Raw genomic sequence first — 16,078 nt, forward strand, 5'->3', positions numbered from 1 at the left:
TAAAAGCCGTCTTCTCTTGATTTTGACTGGAATTGCAGTTCAATTGATCACAAAGAATTGGAAAAGCCATGATAGATTAAATTATACATTTTGGTGGACAATTGTATGTACTACATATCAATATGAAAGAATGAATGTGGAATGTTTAGGATTTAGTGCTTTATTTTAAAAATATGGAATCCATTGACTTTATTTGTTGACTAGTATTTTAGCCCATTACATTAACGGGTGCTAGCTGTCTGTCTTTCTTCCCCCCCCCACCCACTTCCCTGTGCAGAAGCCACAGCAGCATTCCCTCCCCCTCCATGTCCTTGTGCAGCAGTATTTCCCCCACCCTACTTCCCTGTACAGCAGTATTTCGATCCCCCCCCCCACTTCCCTGTGCAGCAGCCACAGCAGCAGCATTCCCTTCCCACACACCACTTCCCTGTGCAGCAGTAGCATTTCCCTTACACCCCCTTCCCTTCCCGTGGTCCCGCCCTCCCCCCCCCCACACACAGTACCCTGTGCAGCAGCAGCATTTCCCGGCCTTCCCTGTGCAGAAGCAGCATTCCCCCCCCCACACACACACACTTCCCTGTGCAGCAGCAGCATGTCACTGCCTTCCCTATGCATAAGAACATAAGAACATAAGCAGTGCCTCCGCCGGGTCAGACCATAGGTCCATCCTGCCCAGCAGTCCACTCCCGCGGCGGCCCAAACAGGTCACGACCTGTCCAAATCACCAGAAGGGGCCCCCATGCCACCTTGGTTTCCTATTGCGTCCTATCTTCCCATCAAAGTCCTAGCCCTCCGGTCTTGCACATGCACGACCTGGTCGGGTTTCTATACTTATTTTCTGGTTAGCTTTCTCAGTATCCCACGATCCCCCCCACACACACACTTTCCTGTGCAGCAGCAGCAGCATTTCCCGGCCTTCCCTGTGCAGAAGCAGCATTTCCCCACCACACACACACTTCCCTGTACAGCATCAGCATTTCCCACACATACACACACTTGCCTGTGAAGCATTAGCATTTCCCGGCCTTTCCTGTGCAGCATTAGCATTTCCCGGCCTTCCCTGTGCAGCATCAGCATTTTCCACCGCCCCTTTCCAGCCGCCGCGTTGAAATTAATAGAAAAGCGCTGCACCACGCTACCGCTGGCTTTGGCATCTTCTATCCACTGCGGCCAACCCTAGCGGAAACAGGAAGTAGTCAGAGAGGGCGGGCCACAGTGGACAGAAGATGGCGAGGCCAGCGTTAGCGTGGTGCAGCGCTTTTCTCTTAATTTAAACGCGGGTGAGCCGGCCAGAAGGAGGAGGCTTTGGCGGTGAGTGAGGGCGGGAGGGGGGAGTCGGCGGCGGAGGCTGTGCAGTGTTTCTCCGAGTTGTCTGGCCGCTGCATCTGCACTCCTGCTTGCCACGGACCTACTGATCACAGATCAGAGATCATGGAAGCACGCAGGTAAGTGCGCATGCGCGGCTAGGGTTTTATTGCATAGGTTTCGCAGTAAATGATAATATTTTGCCTTCTGAGTTTCTTGATTACACATCCGGGGCGGGGTAGGGGTAGGGGAGGGAAAGATACTAGAAAAATGGAAATGAAATATTTTTATTATAGTAATAAAGTTGTTTAGTATTATCACTTATTGTTAGAAGGGGGATATAGTTATATTTCTATATATTATTTATATGAAATGGTGTATTTTCTGTAAGAACTTGATACTTTTAGCCAAATGTATTACACTGTTGTAATTTAATAAAATAATAAAATATTTTTTTTTTAAATGATATTCTGCGGACATTGCATGCAATATCATCCTCCTTGAAACTGTTTGTTTGGTGATAACTGTCAACGATTCTTTGTTTTGTACATCCCTAAAAGCTGCATTCTAATATAGTAGGCTCTAAAGCAGTGTCTCTCAAACTTTGTCGAGCCACGGCACACTAAATGTAGTGGCCGCGGCTCGAGGCATCCGGGAGGGGGGGGGGGGGTGTGTGGACGTCGATGCAGTGACATCGCGTGCATGCATGATGTCATCACGTCGACGACCACCCATGCACGAAGGCCCTCCAGACGGGCTCGGAGACGCCAGTGGGGGTGCTGGAAGGAAAGACACAATGAGAGAGAAGGCGAGGCGCTGGCTGATTGCAGCGAGAGGCACGTCCTGTAGGCAGTAAGCCAGCGCCTCTCCTTATCGCTGGCATCTCATGGCACGCAGATTGCGATACACTGCCGTGGGAGATACATTTTTATCACACTTATGTTTTGCTGACTTCTTTTTGTTTCCCTCTTTTCCTTATCATCATATCTTTTTGTCTGTTCACCTATCTGCTCTTTCAGTTTGTTTCTGTCAGAAACATAGCACATTGGGATCCACGTAGAACGTTTTGCAGTAGATTCTGCTCTCTAGCACAAAATTACCTTAAAAATAATTACACTGGATTAATGCATGCGCTGGTATCACAAACTGTGTGTCGTGGTACACCAGTGTGCCTCATGAGATTTCTGGTGTACCGCGACACACTTGCAAGGAGGAGAGTCGTCCATGCCGGTTGCCTGCCTACAGGACGTGCCTCCTGGCCGGCATCTCTCCTCCACTCCCCTCACCACCTGGATTCCTTCACCGGCGGGTTGCAGCCAGATGGGCCTCCGTGCATGCGCGGCCATCTACGAACTGACGTCACGCATGTGCGTGACTTCTTCACATCAACGTCCGTGCACTTCCGGGGCACAGGATTTAGTGTGGCGCCGGCCAGAAAATTTGCGAGACACTGCAGTAATCTATGAGCATGCAAGTTACAGCAGTATTAAAATTGCAAAAGCAATCCACAGCTAATTAATAAATGCCATCTTTCCTGTTAGTGCTTGAGAGGTGATTGGCTCAGGCATTGATAAGAAGGTTGACTTTAAAGAAAAGAAAATACAGTGTTACGCCGTTTGTTCGCGGTTCGCAGTCCCGGTCATTCGCGGTATTTTCGGACCGTGAACCGCCGACAAGGAGAGGGCAGCGGGAAAGGCAGGAGAGAGCAGCAGGAGCGCCGCGAGTGCAGGAAATCACTTGCGGTACGCTCCAACCGCCTCTTCCTGCACTAAGTCGGGCCTTATCCAATCAGGAGCTGCTTTGACACCTGCTGCCCTCTCCCGCTGCCCTCTTCAGGAACCCCCGTGAATCTCGGTGGAGCACTATACTGCCAATAACCCCCAAAGCTTTCTGCAGGGCCTCTGTCTAGCCACCAGCCTCTCTGCCATGCCCGATCCATACTCTAATAGTAAGAAATACAATAACCTCTCTGGCGGTCCTGTAAGCTTCTTCGCCCCCAACATCAACACAAATTAGAAATTCCATTATATGATAGACTGGTCATGCTCAGTGCATCACAGGATGTATCAGACAGGGCAGGGTTTCACCATTTTGAAGAGGGTTGCAATAGAGTCAGGTGTGAGTAGGCACCATCCTCTTTTGAGGTATGGGCTGGGGTCTTGGGGGAGTTGGAGAAGGGTTGGGGTATTGATACTTACCATGCATTTTTTTGGGGGGAGGGAGGGGTTTTCTCAGGAGGGAAGGAGTCCATTAGATCACCAAGGCATTTGTGGTGATGTTGAGGGGGATGGATCAGATGGGTTGGAGACAACTAGACAAACAGAGAGGTATTTCATTTCTTACTGTTGTGGGACCAGGACAGGTTGCTGTCAGCATTAGTGTCAGCAAAGGCTTCTGTCGTATTATATTTAAAAATCTGACCCTTGGGAATGTCAGTGTAAGTAGACTAGATGACTCCTACCTTTTGGGTAACATATGTTAGGATCGGTACTTAAGGTCAACAAAAGACCTTTGGCTCATGGCCAGGTTCTTAAAACTCACCGTGCATTTAATGATGGATGCTAAACCAGTCCTAGCCGGTGTAACGTCCACATATTTTACTTGACGGTTCTCGGAATGGCTCACTGTGATCTTTTCCGTGCTTCCTAGCAGCCTCTGATTGTACTATGCAAATGCAGTATAATGAGGTCATTAATATTAAAATAGTAGTACAACTAGGTCATTAATATTAAAATGAGCACTCTGGGTTACCAGACGTCGCATTTACTTGGATTTACCCGGACGTGTCCTGTTTTTAGAGGACTGTCCATGCGTCCGGATGGCTTTTCAAAACCCGGCACTTTGTCCAGGTTTTGAAAAACTGTTGTGATCGGGGCCGGGTCTGGGGTGTACCTGTGCATGCGCGGATGCGATGCGGTGATGTCACACCCATGCGAGCATGCATGCGACATCATCTCGTCACAGATGCACTCCAGACTCGGCCTGAAGAGACGAGGTTTGCGTGGGGCTGTGGCTGGGGAGCAGAATAGGGCGGGGCCACACATCCTCATGCAAAATCTGGTAACCCTAATATGTACATCCAGGATCCATTATAACAAGACCCTAATTTATACAGATATTTAGAATATATCTTTCATGGGAGGCAGTTTATGATCAGGATGAGACTACAAATCTGAAAAATGAAACCAGATTAGTTACTACAGTTTTACGAACACAAACAGAAATTAAACTTAACGTGTCAAAAAAAGTTTTAGGTTCCACCTGGTCAGGATTAATTCTTTCATGGGCCATAAGCAAACAAATACAAGCAAACATTTTTAATTTTTGCTTTTATTTTTGACCTGATTTGAATTTATTGGATTAAAAATTAAGTTATTCTTCTCACATCACCCTATACGACCGTTAGTTCTACGGCCTAACGGCTTTAACGGAAGTGGGTATTTTCTCCTACCCTTTGCAGCAGGATCAAAGTTTTTCTTTTTTCTTTTTTTTACATTCATTCGTCTGCTAGTATTAGAAAGTGTGCCAATGTGATGGAGGTCAGCGATGGGGGAGATTGACATCTGGCTTGAGAGTGACGGAGGAGGCGGCTTACGGGAATGCCCTGCACACTGACGAGGGTACCATCTTTCTGTGCTGCTGTGGAGACCAGCGATGGGGAGTGGCCGGCACTTACGGCTGAGGAACCGGAGATGAGGAAGGCGGATGCCCACAGCCAATGTGTTGCCACGGAGACCAGCAATGGAGTGCGGCTGGTGTGTCAGTCCTGTTGAAAACAGCTGATTGATGGGTCCTGAGACAACCTACCTTCTCTCCTCGGCCTCGACCTTTGGCCGTTGGGCCCCCCCCTGCTTCTGCTAATTTTTCACTTTCATATCTAACCGCTTGCCTTTAGCTGCTTCAGGGAGTGGAATAAAAACTGTCATTGCCTGTGGAAAAATATAGCACAACACAGACAGCTGGGGGTATCTGCAAGAAATGGATCAGAAGGACAGCAGCTGGATGATTGCCACATTTTCTCTTATTATTTTTATCCTGCTTTCACTTTACTTTTACTATTTTGGTTTTTTATTCTTCTAATTTTATTTTGATTGATCCTTATTTTTAGTCTCTCTAATTAAACCACCCGGGAATGACTGTTCACGGCAGAATTCTAATTTTACGAGCCTACTTTGATGCTTTCAAATTCTGCCAGTGGCGGATCTGTGAAGTGTGCTGTGCCGGGAGTTGTGTTTAGACCTGCACTAAAATATGACTGTCTGCTATCAGGCCGCTTCAGAGACTTTTCTATCTCTTAAATTTGTTTTATTTTATTTTTAATTTTTTTATCTTCTTTCATTATTTCTATTTTCTATTTTTTTTTTTTTTTTGATTAGGTACTTTAGCTAGATTGTGAGCCTTCGGGACAGATAGGGTAGTTTTTCTCAAGTACTTAATTTCATTTGATACATTGGAAACCGCTTAGGTCAGTAAAATGCAGGAGCAGTATCTTAAATAAACATAAACACCCCCCCCCCTGTAATAATATAAATACATTTTAAAACTCCAAATGAGGTCCTCTATGGTTCTCACTGTTGAGGAAAACTAAAATAGAAAGCAACCGGAAAGAAACTTTGCTTGCTTACTCCCCCTGCTGATTGGAGGACTGTGCACAGGGAGTGGAGAGAACAGAGAGACCTCTCTGGGCACTGGCGGATCTAACCTTCTTCTCCCCCTCCCTCCACACAATAGTCTTTCTACCAACAACTAACTTACCAGGGCAAAATATGCCTCAACACTTCGGTCCTAGGCATGTGCCTAATTTATGTATGATTTAATCCTGCTCTGGATTCCATGGTACTGTTTCATCCTATATGAACAAAACATTACTTTCTCAATTGGCGTTTTGCCAGTAGCGAAAAACAGAACTGGGAAGAAAATTTCTGCCTTGCTGCTAGGCACCAATTAGTCCCCTGCTGCGTCTAAGCATAATCCCTTCCAACAGAGAGTAGAACAGGAGAGGGGGGCCAAGCAGAGCTCAGTCAGGTTAGAGGGCGAAGCAAGGATTAGTGGGAAGAAAAGGAGAGTGCCTATGACCCTCTGCCTCTCGACCATCCTTCTTAGACTCTCTCTCTCTTTTCCACTTGCGGAAAGCAGGACGAGAAGCTTTTGGCGGCTTGTTTGCTGGCATGGGTGTCCCGCTGGGCCGCAGTGCGGCCAAGCCTGGCGGTCCTGATATTGAACAGTTTTGCCTGACGTCTGGCTAAATCTTGGTTAAAGAGGTCAATGAGAACTTGGAGCGCAAAATCGGATGCCTTTTGGAAAATTGATTTCAAAATTTCAACAAGTTAAGCCCTCATTTGTTTAGACCCAACGGGGGAGCTGCGGTGAAGAAGAATTAGTTTGAAGTAGCTCAGTTTCCCTGTTTCAGATAGTCCAGTTGTAGGATACAGCAACAGTTTAAAGACAAAGATGTGTATAATATTACTGGTGTTCATTGAACTGATTTAGTCTCTCTTGTGGTTTGTCTGTTCTTGGTTCTCTAGTAGGCATTGATCTGTGTACCTACATACAATATCTATAAAAGGCATTTTATAAATGGCATTCAAAGTTGCATGGATAACTTAGGGCTCCTTTTACCAAGGTGCGCTAGAGTTTTAGGCGCATGCAGAAAATTACCGCGCGCTACGCTTCTAGAACTAACACCAGCTCAATGCTGGTATTAAGGTCTAGGGCGCGGGGCAATGTAGCGCACGCTATTTTGCACGTTAAAGCCCTAACGCACCTTAGTAAAAGGAGCCCTTAACTGAGTAATGAGAAATAATATAATGAAAAATGATTGTCACCGATAATGGTGTAAAAATCCAGTGACGATAGTGGCTTATGCGTCATATGCATGAATACCTGATGAACAGCCAACTATTCTAGACTATTTAAAATAATCTACACATTAAAACCGAGGAGCGTGTTAGGGGACAGTTGTCGTTGCATCTGCCTCCATCATCGTTCTTCCACTCCTGCTACCTCTTAGCATTTGCCTCCTCTTCCCATCCTCATCCCTTGTGTCAGCTTCCAGGCCCTAGCCTGGAAGGGGCAACGCCGGTCCTTGAAAGCCGGAATCCAGTCGGGCTTTCAGGATTTCCCCAATGAATATGCATTGAAAGCAGTGGAACCCCATGATTTAAACACAGAAGAAGAGTGGCATTTATTGTAATTAGTATCAGCTGTAATTCAGGGATAAAATGGGAAAGAGGCTGAGAGATTTGGAATGCTGTCAGTTCCTGTTCAGCTTGTGAAGTGAGAGGATCTGGTCTGGAATTTTCCCACTGGTGTGTGGCACACAAATCTATTGTATAATGAATAACAAGGTAGGAACATTATGTGATTTTGATGAATGATTTTGATGTTTAATTATGAGGATTATAATTTGGCATGTTGTAAGTAGGATTATAAGGAGTGTGTGTTATATATTATAGAACTAAGATTCATTACTGAAGCCGAGATCAGCCTGTAGCCATTGACAACGCCAACAGGCGAAACACAGATTTGTGTTGGGCAATTCTGCTCAGTTTCTGGTGAACAGCGATACAAGGAATATGAAAAGAACATCTATTGGAATACTATTCGTGAAGTGATAAGTTTTTACAATATCAATAACTTTTTGGCCAGTATATGGACAGTACTGCAATAGAGTAGTTTTGATATGAACTTTTATTGGGTTGGTTGGGTAGGTTCTTACGGTTTTAGTAAGTTATTTATGTGTATGTTTATATGATATGAAGTATTAACACGTGTGGGGTGAAAATTTTTTTTTTAAACAAACAGTATAAAATAAAAAGAAGTGATTAATTCAAGTTTTTATTAACATTTGATGAATCGCTTATTCAGTTTACTAAGCGATGAACAACTTTATAAAAACACAAAGTTAAAAGACTACCAACTTTATAAAAAAACAAAGTTAAAACGACTAACAAGGTTATAAAGACTAACAAGTAACACCTGACGCTCAGATTAAGGACAAACATGATGTAGGAAGGTTGGGGGGGAAAAGTTACAATTTCTATTAGACTCTAGAGTGAATAAACAAAGAGGGGAAGGACGAAAGGAAGGGAAAAATAAAAATTCTAGAATAAGTTGTCACATTCTAGAATAAGTTGTCACATTCATATGTCATATGAATGTGTGGGAATTTTAGTTTATAAATTTGTAGCAAATATAGCTCTTTGTGTTTATAAAATATATTCTAGTATAGTAGAGCTATTGAATTGATATGATAAGTCCTGAAATTGTTTAGTGTATGCATATTCATTGGGGAAATCCTGAAAATCTGACTGGATTCCAGCCCTCGAGGACCAGAGTTGCCCACCCCTGCCCTAGCCCCTATCTTGTATCCCCACCCTTTAGCATCTACCTCCTTCACATTCCTGGCCTCATCCCTCTCCTTTTGCAAACTGTTTTGGATTTCTATATCTAAAATGCATCATTCTACATCAGGGGTGTCAAAATCCCTCCTCGAGGGCCGCGATCCAGTCGGGTTTTCAGGATTTTCCCCACGAATAGGCATGAGATCTGTTAGCATACCATGTGATCTGTTAGCAGTGCATGCGAATAGATCTCATGCATATTCATTGGGAAAATCCTGAAAACCCGACTGGATCGCGGCCTTCGAGGAGGGACTTTGACGCCCCTGCCCTACATTTATTACCAACTATTTATTTATTTTTATTTCTTATATACCGCTTTACCGTGAAGTTCAAAGCGGTTTACAATAAAGATACATTTAGTCAATACATGGGATACCAGGTGGAGAGAGAGTATAAGTTGGTCTCAAATCTTGAATTGGGATGGTGGCTAGGTAGAGAAGAGGGCCGTAGGGAGGATGAGGTGGGTCTTCCAGCTGTTTCAGATCACGACTCGTTTTGTCCAGCCTCTGTTGCAGATCTTTGTGTCATTCACAAAAAATCTTCTAAACCTTTGGCGATATCGCTCACAAAGATCCACATAAAGAAAGTGGCCACTCAAGCAGCTAAACTAGATAACCAAATCTCCAATCTACTGATAACGACACCAGACTACAAGACGTTCGGAAAAGAAATAAAAACTACACTCTTCAAGAAATTCCTGAAACAGCCCTAACTTCAAACTTACCGTCCTTCCCCCCTCCCTCTTCCCGCCACACAGAAACTACATATCCTACTCTTTACCTCTCCAGAAAGGACAAATGTTCTTCCATCGTAACCCTCCGTTTTTTATTTCTTTTGTAATCCGCCTTGAACTGCAAGGTAATGGCGGAATAGAAATCTCTAATGTAATGTAATGTAGATGGGTAAACTGGCAAATATGGATAAGCAGCAACGTTAGAAAAAGTGCCGCCTCCGCTCCAAATGTTCCAAATGCTTTATAGTGGCAACGCACACAAACAACAGAACTCTCACCTGAGAGAATTTAATTTAGTTTATTTCATAGAGCAGAAATGTAAACAGAAGTAAAATCTATGTGGCTTACAATTTAAAATGGGGGTGGGAACAATATCTAAAACATTACAGACAAATAAAGGGGTCCTTTCACTAAGGCATGTTAGCCTTTTTAGCGCACGCTAAATGCTAATGCGTCCATTATCGTCTATGGATGCGTTAGTGTTTAGTGTGCGCTAAAATGTTTAGCATGCCTTAGTAATAATAATAATTATTATTATTATTATTTATTTATATGCCGCCATACCAGGGAGGTTCTAAGCGGCTCACAGCATGAAAAAACAATACATACATTTCAATAAAAAATCTTTTTTTTTTTTTAATTTATAACATTTTTATTGAAGAAATCAGTAAATATACAATATTTTAATACAATAAAATAGTAATTAAATTATAATTCATCATATTAATTTCCATCAAATATCTTTCATCTCTTCAAAATATATTTCCAAAATACCCATTACATCTCTCAATACCCTCCCCCTAATTCCTACCCCCTTCCCTTTTCCTATTGACCTCTCCCCCCCATCCTCCTCCAAAATTTAGTTTATAACTTTTTTATTGAAAGAATCATACTAAACCCCCCCAAACCCAATGAAAGTTGACAAAAATAAAGAATAACAAAAGTAAAGAACTGGAATTTTAGATAAATAATCATAGCTTCAATGTAAATCATTAAGAATTAAACTTCTTGCCTTAGTTGAAAGATTCTGAATATACGGATCCCAAATTTCCATAAAGATATGAATTTTCCTAGCCGACGCCTAACTTCCCAAGTCTCAAATAACAATAGACGATGAAATTGATTCCTCCAATGGCAAAAACTAGGAGCTTCTTTTGATAACCAAAATTGCATAATACATTTATGTCCTATTATACACACCTTTTGAAATAAGAGACACTTCTTTTTACCAAAAACCCCACAAGCCTCAGCTTTTCCAAAAATTACTCCCCTTGATGAATCTACATCAGAACAACCCCATAATGAGCCTAAAATAACTAAAATACAGCAAAAAATTTCAGTAAAATTGATCAAAATGGAAGTGCAAACCATGCAGGTAAGAAGCGTAGGAATAAAATGCAACATGGTTGAAATGAAAAGAAAAAGACAAAAACATTACAATATCAGCCTATTAAATAATTGAGTCTTTAGTAATTTCCTAAAATCTAAGGGCTCCTTTTACGAATCCGCGTTAGCGGCTTTATCGCACGCACCTTTTTAGCGTGCGCTAACCCCCCGTGCTAGCTGAAAAACATGCATATTCATTGGGAAAATCCTGAAAACCCGACTGGAATACGGCTCTCGAGGACCGGAGTTCCCTACCCCTGATTTAGGCGCTGGAAATTGTAAACAGAATTGATTTCATTGAATATGACCCTGTCTACCAATCATTAAAGAAACTAAGGGCTCCATTTACTAAGGTGCGCTGGCGTTTTTAGCACACGCACAAAATTATCATGCGCTACACCACTAGAATAACGCTAGCTCAATGCGCAGCGATTTAGCGCACGCTATTCCGCGTGTTAAGGCCCTAATGCACCTTAGTGAAAGGAGCCCTAAATCCACAAGTAAGAAGGAGCTAGAACCAGGGGTAGGGAACTCCAGTCCTCGAGAGCCGTATTCCAGTCGGGTTTTCAGGATTTCCCCAATGAATATGCATGAGATCTATTTGCATGCACTGCTTTCAACACATATTCATTGGGGAAATCCTGAAAACCCGACTGGAATACGGCTCTCGAGGACCGGAGTTCCCTACCCCTGAGCTAGACCATGTAAAATATTAAAACCCAATACACGGGGCTTATAAATTATCCCAGCAGAAATTGATAATCTGTGTAATTGAACAAAGTAAGGTGTAATCCTTTCATATTTGGGAATCGAGAATATAACACTAACTGCAGTATTTTGAACAGTTGGTAATCTCTTTAGGAGTCTTGTAGAGATCAGTTGAAAGCCAGTGCAAACTTCCGATCTGAGATAAAAGGGGAGTGAATTCCATAAAATTGGTACGATAACAGAAAAACTGCAAACTTCTCATTTGGACCTGGGGTTTGGAGGTGGGCTCATCTCTCTGGCATTCCAAGTCACTTGCCTTCACAAAACGTTTTAGGCTTCCTCATCAAATCTACCACAGACACATGCAGGTAGCTCAGAATTCTAGTATCAGAACACTGGTCATTTATTCAATTTTCTGTACCGTTCTCCCAGTGGAGCTCAGGTACTTAAGCATTTTTCCCTGTCTGTCCCGGTGGGCTCACAATCTATCTAATGTACCTGGGGCAATAGGGGGATTAAGTGACTTGCCTAGGGGCAGTGTGGGTTTGAACCCACAACCTCAGGGTGCTGAGGCTGTAGCTTTAACCACTGTGCCACTCTAGAAATCAAAATGTAGCAGAAGTGAGCCAAGTATAGAACAATGAAGCCATTGTGACATCACTGATGAGGTTGGCTTGTAGGCACTGATGGAATGAAGCATTATGATGTCACAATATCAGCTCTGGTTATCAGAGGCTGAAACTTGCCACACTATTTATTCATTCAATTTTCTATACCGTTCTCCCAGGAGAGCTCAGAACGGTTTACATGAATTTATTCAGGTACTCAAGCATTTTTCCTGTCTGTCCCGGCGGGCTCACAATCTATCTACTGTACCTGAGGCAATGAGGGGATTAGGTGGCTTGCCCAGGGTCACAAGGAGCAGCGTGGGTTCGAACCCACAACCTCAAGCTTCTACTCCTGACCTACTTAAGTGTGAGGGCCGTGCTCCTAAGTATTTGGTAGAATGTACAACTCCCTATACATCACTATCGAAGTTGCGTTTGTCTGCACAGAGTGATCTGTCGATACCAACAAGGAAAGAGGTCAGATTACAGACGCTCGGGGCAGGGGGTTTTCTCCTGCTCAGGACCAGAAGAGTGGAATAAGCTTCCATCTTATATTAGTCAACAGCGAAGGTTAAGTGTGTTCAAACCACTAACCACTAAACTACTAAACCACTAACCACTAAATTAAACTAAAACTTAGTTTTATAGACCGAGTCATCAACCAAGAGGAGCTCGACTCGATTTACAATAATGTAAAACATAATACATAAATTTGACAAGAAAAAGTAGACTGAAATAGTTAATTTCCAAAATGTTTAGCAAACAAACAAGTTTTCAGAACTTTCCGGAATAAAGCAAAAGAACCTAAACTTCTTAATGTAAGCGGTAAAGCATTCCAGAATTTGGTTAATTTAAAAGCAAAAGAATAACTAAGGGCTCCTTTTACGAAGATGTGTTAGCGTTTTTAGCACACGCACCGGATTAGCGCATGCTAGCTGAAAAATCTTGAGCGGTAGCGGCTAGCATGCACTATTCCATGTGTTAAGGCCCTAATGCGCTTTCGTAAAAGGAGCCCTAAATCTCTTAAAGATTCTGTTTTTACTACTGAGAGAGGGAAATGTAAGTTTTAATTTTTGAGAACTTCTGGCAAGTTATGCCAGCTGAAACTGGAGTACGACAGAACCAAATTGTTGTTGCCTAATGATGTCTGCTATGGAAAAGATGACTTGACGATTGCATAACAATTTTGATCTTCTGGATTTGATTTATGATGTGTGAAATTTTTATGTTTTATGATGTTTTTTTTATGTTGTAAGTCATTTTTATTGTGTGTTGTTCTGTACTCTGCTTTGATAAAAGGTGGATTATAAATAAACAAATTGATTGCATATTAATTTTATGTTTGTAAATGTTTTGTCTTTCAAGTTTAGAGTTTATGCATTGGAGAGGAGACACTGATTCAAGAATTGCAAGGATCATATGTAATCTGTCTAGAATCCCTGAGGGTACAATGGAACAGAAAGTTTAATGACAATCACAAATTAAAATTACCTTGTTAACAAGCTTATTAAAGTTATTTGTTATACCCCCTGCCCGTGAAGTGTGATGTCTGCTGAACTTATTGAACAAGTTGGACATGTAATTACTTTGAACCTACTTATCAAATGTTGAGTTAAGGCACATCAGTAGGTGAATCAGTTCCAGCCCACCTCTAGGAATGTGATACCCGGGTCTAGTAGATCTTAAGGGAGAGGGAAAGGAGGGGGTGGGGCAGGCTGCGGGAGAGAATGTTTGCTATATTTCCAGGTTGGGTAGTTGATGTTGTATTTTGTACTTTTGGAGCCGGGGTCATAAGAGTACAGGCCTTGGTTCTTTTATATTACTGTAATCTTGAGTTCCGTTTCTTCTGCTACAGTCGCTGTTTTAAAAAAAACAAAAAATTATCTTGTTTAATTTCCTACATGGTTTGACTGATGATTCAAGGGGATTGGTTGGATGGGGTTGGGGGGGGGAGAAAATGGAAAAGTATTGTTGAACTTGTTATTGGCTGGTTTCTGCTATATTTGATGATACGTGTTACTTCATAAATAAAAAGATTTAATCATAAAATGGTGATCGGTCACGATACCTCTTCTTTGACTAAACCACTGTCCAGCAACATTAAACAAATGTTCACATGCAGCACTGGCAGGTAAAGCAGTATTTAGTTAAAAAAAGATGTCTTTTTTTTTTTTTAATAAATCTTTATTAATTTTCAAATGTTAACAGTGCCATACAATGAATTTAAACATAAACATTACATAGAACACACTTTAAATACATAAATAATTCAAAAAACAATCATTTTCTCCCCTCCTCCCCCCATAATTAATAGAAGAAGAAGTACATATTTAAAAAAATGTCCTTGAGAAAACAAGTTTCGCAACAGAATTTGCATCGCTCATGTAGGCAGACAAAATAGCTTTGCCACCTGTGGTGTCGTCGTCTGCAGTGTTGAAAGCGAAGAAATCATCATCCACGTCCAGCTGGGTCTGAGCCGGTATGGCGTCTGCAGTAGCGTTAATTGTGACTGAACTCCAGGCTTGGGGGGGGGGGGAGGTTGGTTCAACGGCAAATCCATTCCTAGCAATTTCTGCCTAGGGTCCTTGATCCGTGCAGTCTTGAACTTTGGAGGAAATATTGCAGCTGCACTATACGTTCCTCATCCATTAACTGCTGTTCAAAGTGCTTCTGTACGCCACTTAGCAATCCTGTTACCGAAGACTGACAAGTCTGAAGTGTGTTATTTTTCTCAAATGCTTGTAGTTTCTCTGTCAGCAATGCCATAGTGGGGCACAAGGTAGACCATGAATGCTCTGGTTTTACATTGAAAAATATCCAAAGCTTGTATCGAGGGTTTCATTACAGAGACATTTCCTGTGATAAACATGATTTCTGAACGATGAAATTCAGCAACATTTAACTGTTTGCAGACTGGATTCATGATTGTCAGTGCCTTTTTCTGTGATCAGATGATTAAGTCGTTCCACTGAGTTGTAGATAGAGTTCCAGCGAGTCTAGTTAGGAGCAGCCAAATGCCCGTTCAATAACCTCAAAGCTTCAATCCTATATTAAAGCTGGTAAGCTGTCAACATGCATTGTGCCAGAAGACAGCATTCGTTTTCCTTGTGGCATGACACTCTTCTTTGATTGATTTATGGTCAGATTCATTCGAGTGTCAGTATACCTCGTATATCATCATTTGTGACTTTTAAGACCCCTGAGGCAGGGCTGTTGGCCGAAACATGCGCATGTCGAGTCAATTTGACGTTTGAACAATAAAGATCGTCATTTCGCCAGACGGATTGAAGGAGACTTTTTTGGTGCACATCATTCTTTTTTGGACAATTCCACTCTGGTTGTTGCATATTTGTGTCTGTGGTGTTGTTTTTTTCCCCTGTTTTTTTTCTTGCAAATATAATACAGCATCAAAGTGTCCACCAAAGTGGCAAACTTGTGTAGTACTGAATGATGTTTGATGTTAAATGAATGTTGGTATTTAATATTTGTTTAGTAACCACAGCAGACATCACACTTCGAGTCTGTCTGTTCCATAAAGCTTGACATTTGTGAAAACTAGAGCAATATTTATTTGTTTTGTATCTTTATTTTAAATTTTTCTTCAGAATTCCATTGCTCAACGGTTTTGTTTTTCCACTCATATTCCCTTGTTATTCATTCTTTTTCACATTTATTATGTCCACATATTTTTCTTTAAAATTTTCCATGTCCAGTTTTAATTCAAACAAATCTAATTTTATTTTATTTAGTTTACCCATTTAATTATTACTGAGATGTATACTTTACTTTAAAAAGAATTATGGCCTTAGAGAGATCAGTGTACTCTTGTTAGGATGTTTCATATCTTGTTCATTATCTCTGTCTTTATTTTTATTCCTACTGCTCAGTAACTGTCTTCTAGGTACTCTAGTTAGATTGTGAGCCTTCGGGACAAT

General features: G+C 42.0%; 1 protein-coding gene across 3 annotated transcripts in view; it reads left to right on the top strand.

The window, feature by feature from the left end:
* SLIT1 (slit guidance ligand 1) overlaps nucleotides 1-16,078 on the top strand; it is a 606,757-nt gene that overhangs the window by 341,409 nt on the left and 249,270 nt on the right. Inside the window, exon 1 of one of the 3 annotated variants that reach the window (XM_033941252.1) lies at nucleotides 2,813-2,856. The exons of 1 other annotated variant lie outside the window; for it this stretch is intronic. In XM_033941252.1, coding sequence (XP_033797143.1) covers nucleotides 2,828-2,856 — 29 coding nt within the window. In that variant the 5' untranslated portion in view covers nucleotides 2,813-2,827. Of the gene's footprint in view, nucleotides 1-2,812; nucleotides 2,857-7,635; nucleotides 7,653-16,078 lie in introns of those variants that run through there. One more of the 3 variants, XM_033941253.1, reaches the window with a different exon arrangement.

This window comes from Geotrypetes seraphini, chromosome 4 (genome assembly GCF_902459505.1).
Source record: "Geotrypetes seraphini chromosome 4, aGeoSer1.1, whole genome shotgun sequence".
Lineage (NCBI taxonomy): Eukaryota > Metazoa > Chordata > Amphibia > Gymnophiona > Dermophiidae > Geotrypetes > Geotrypetes seraphini.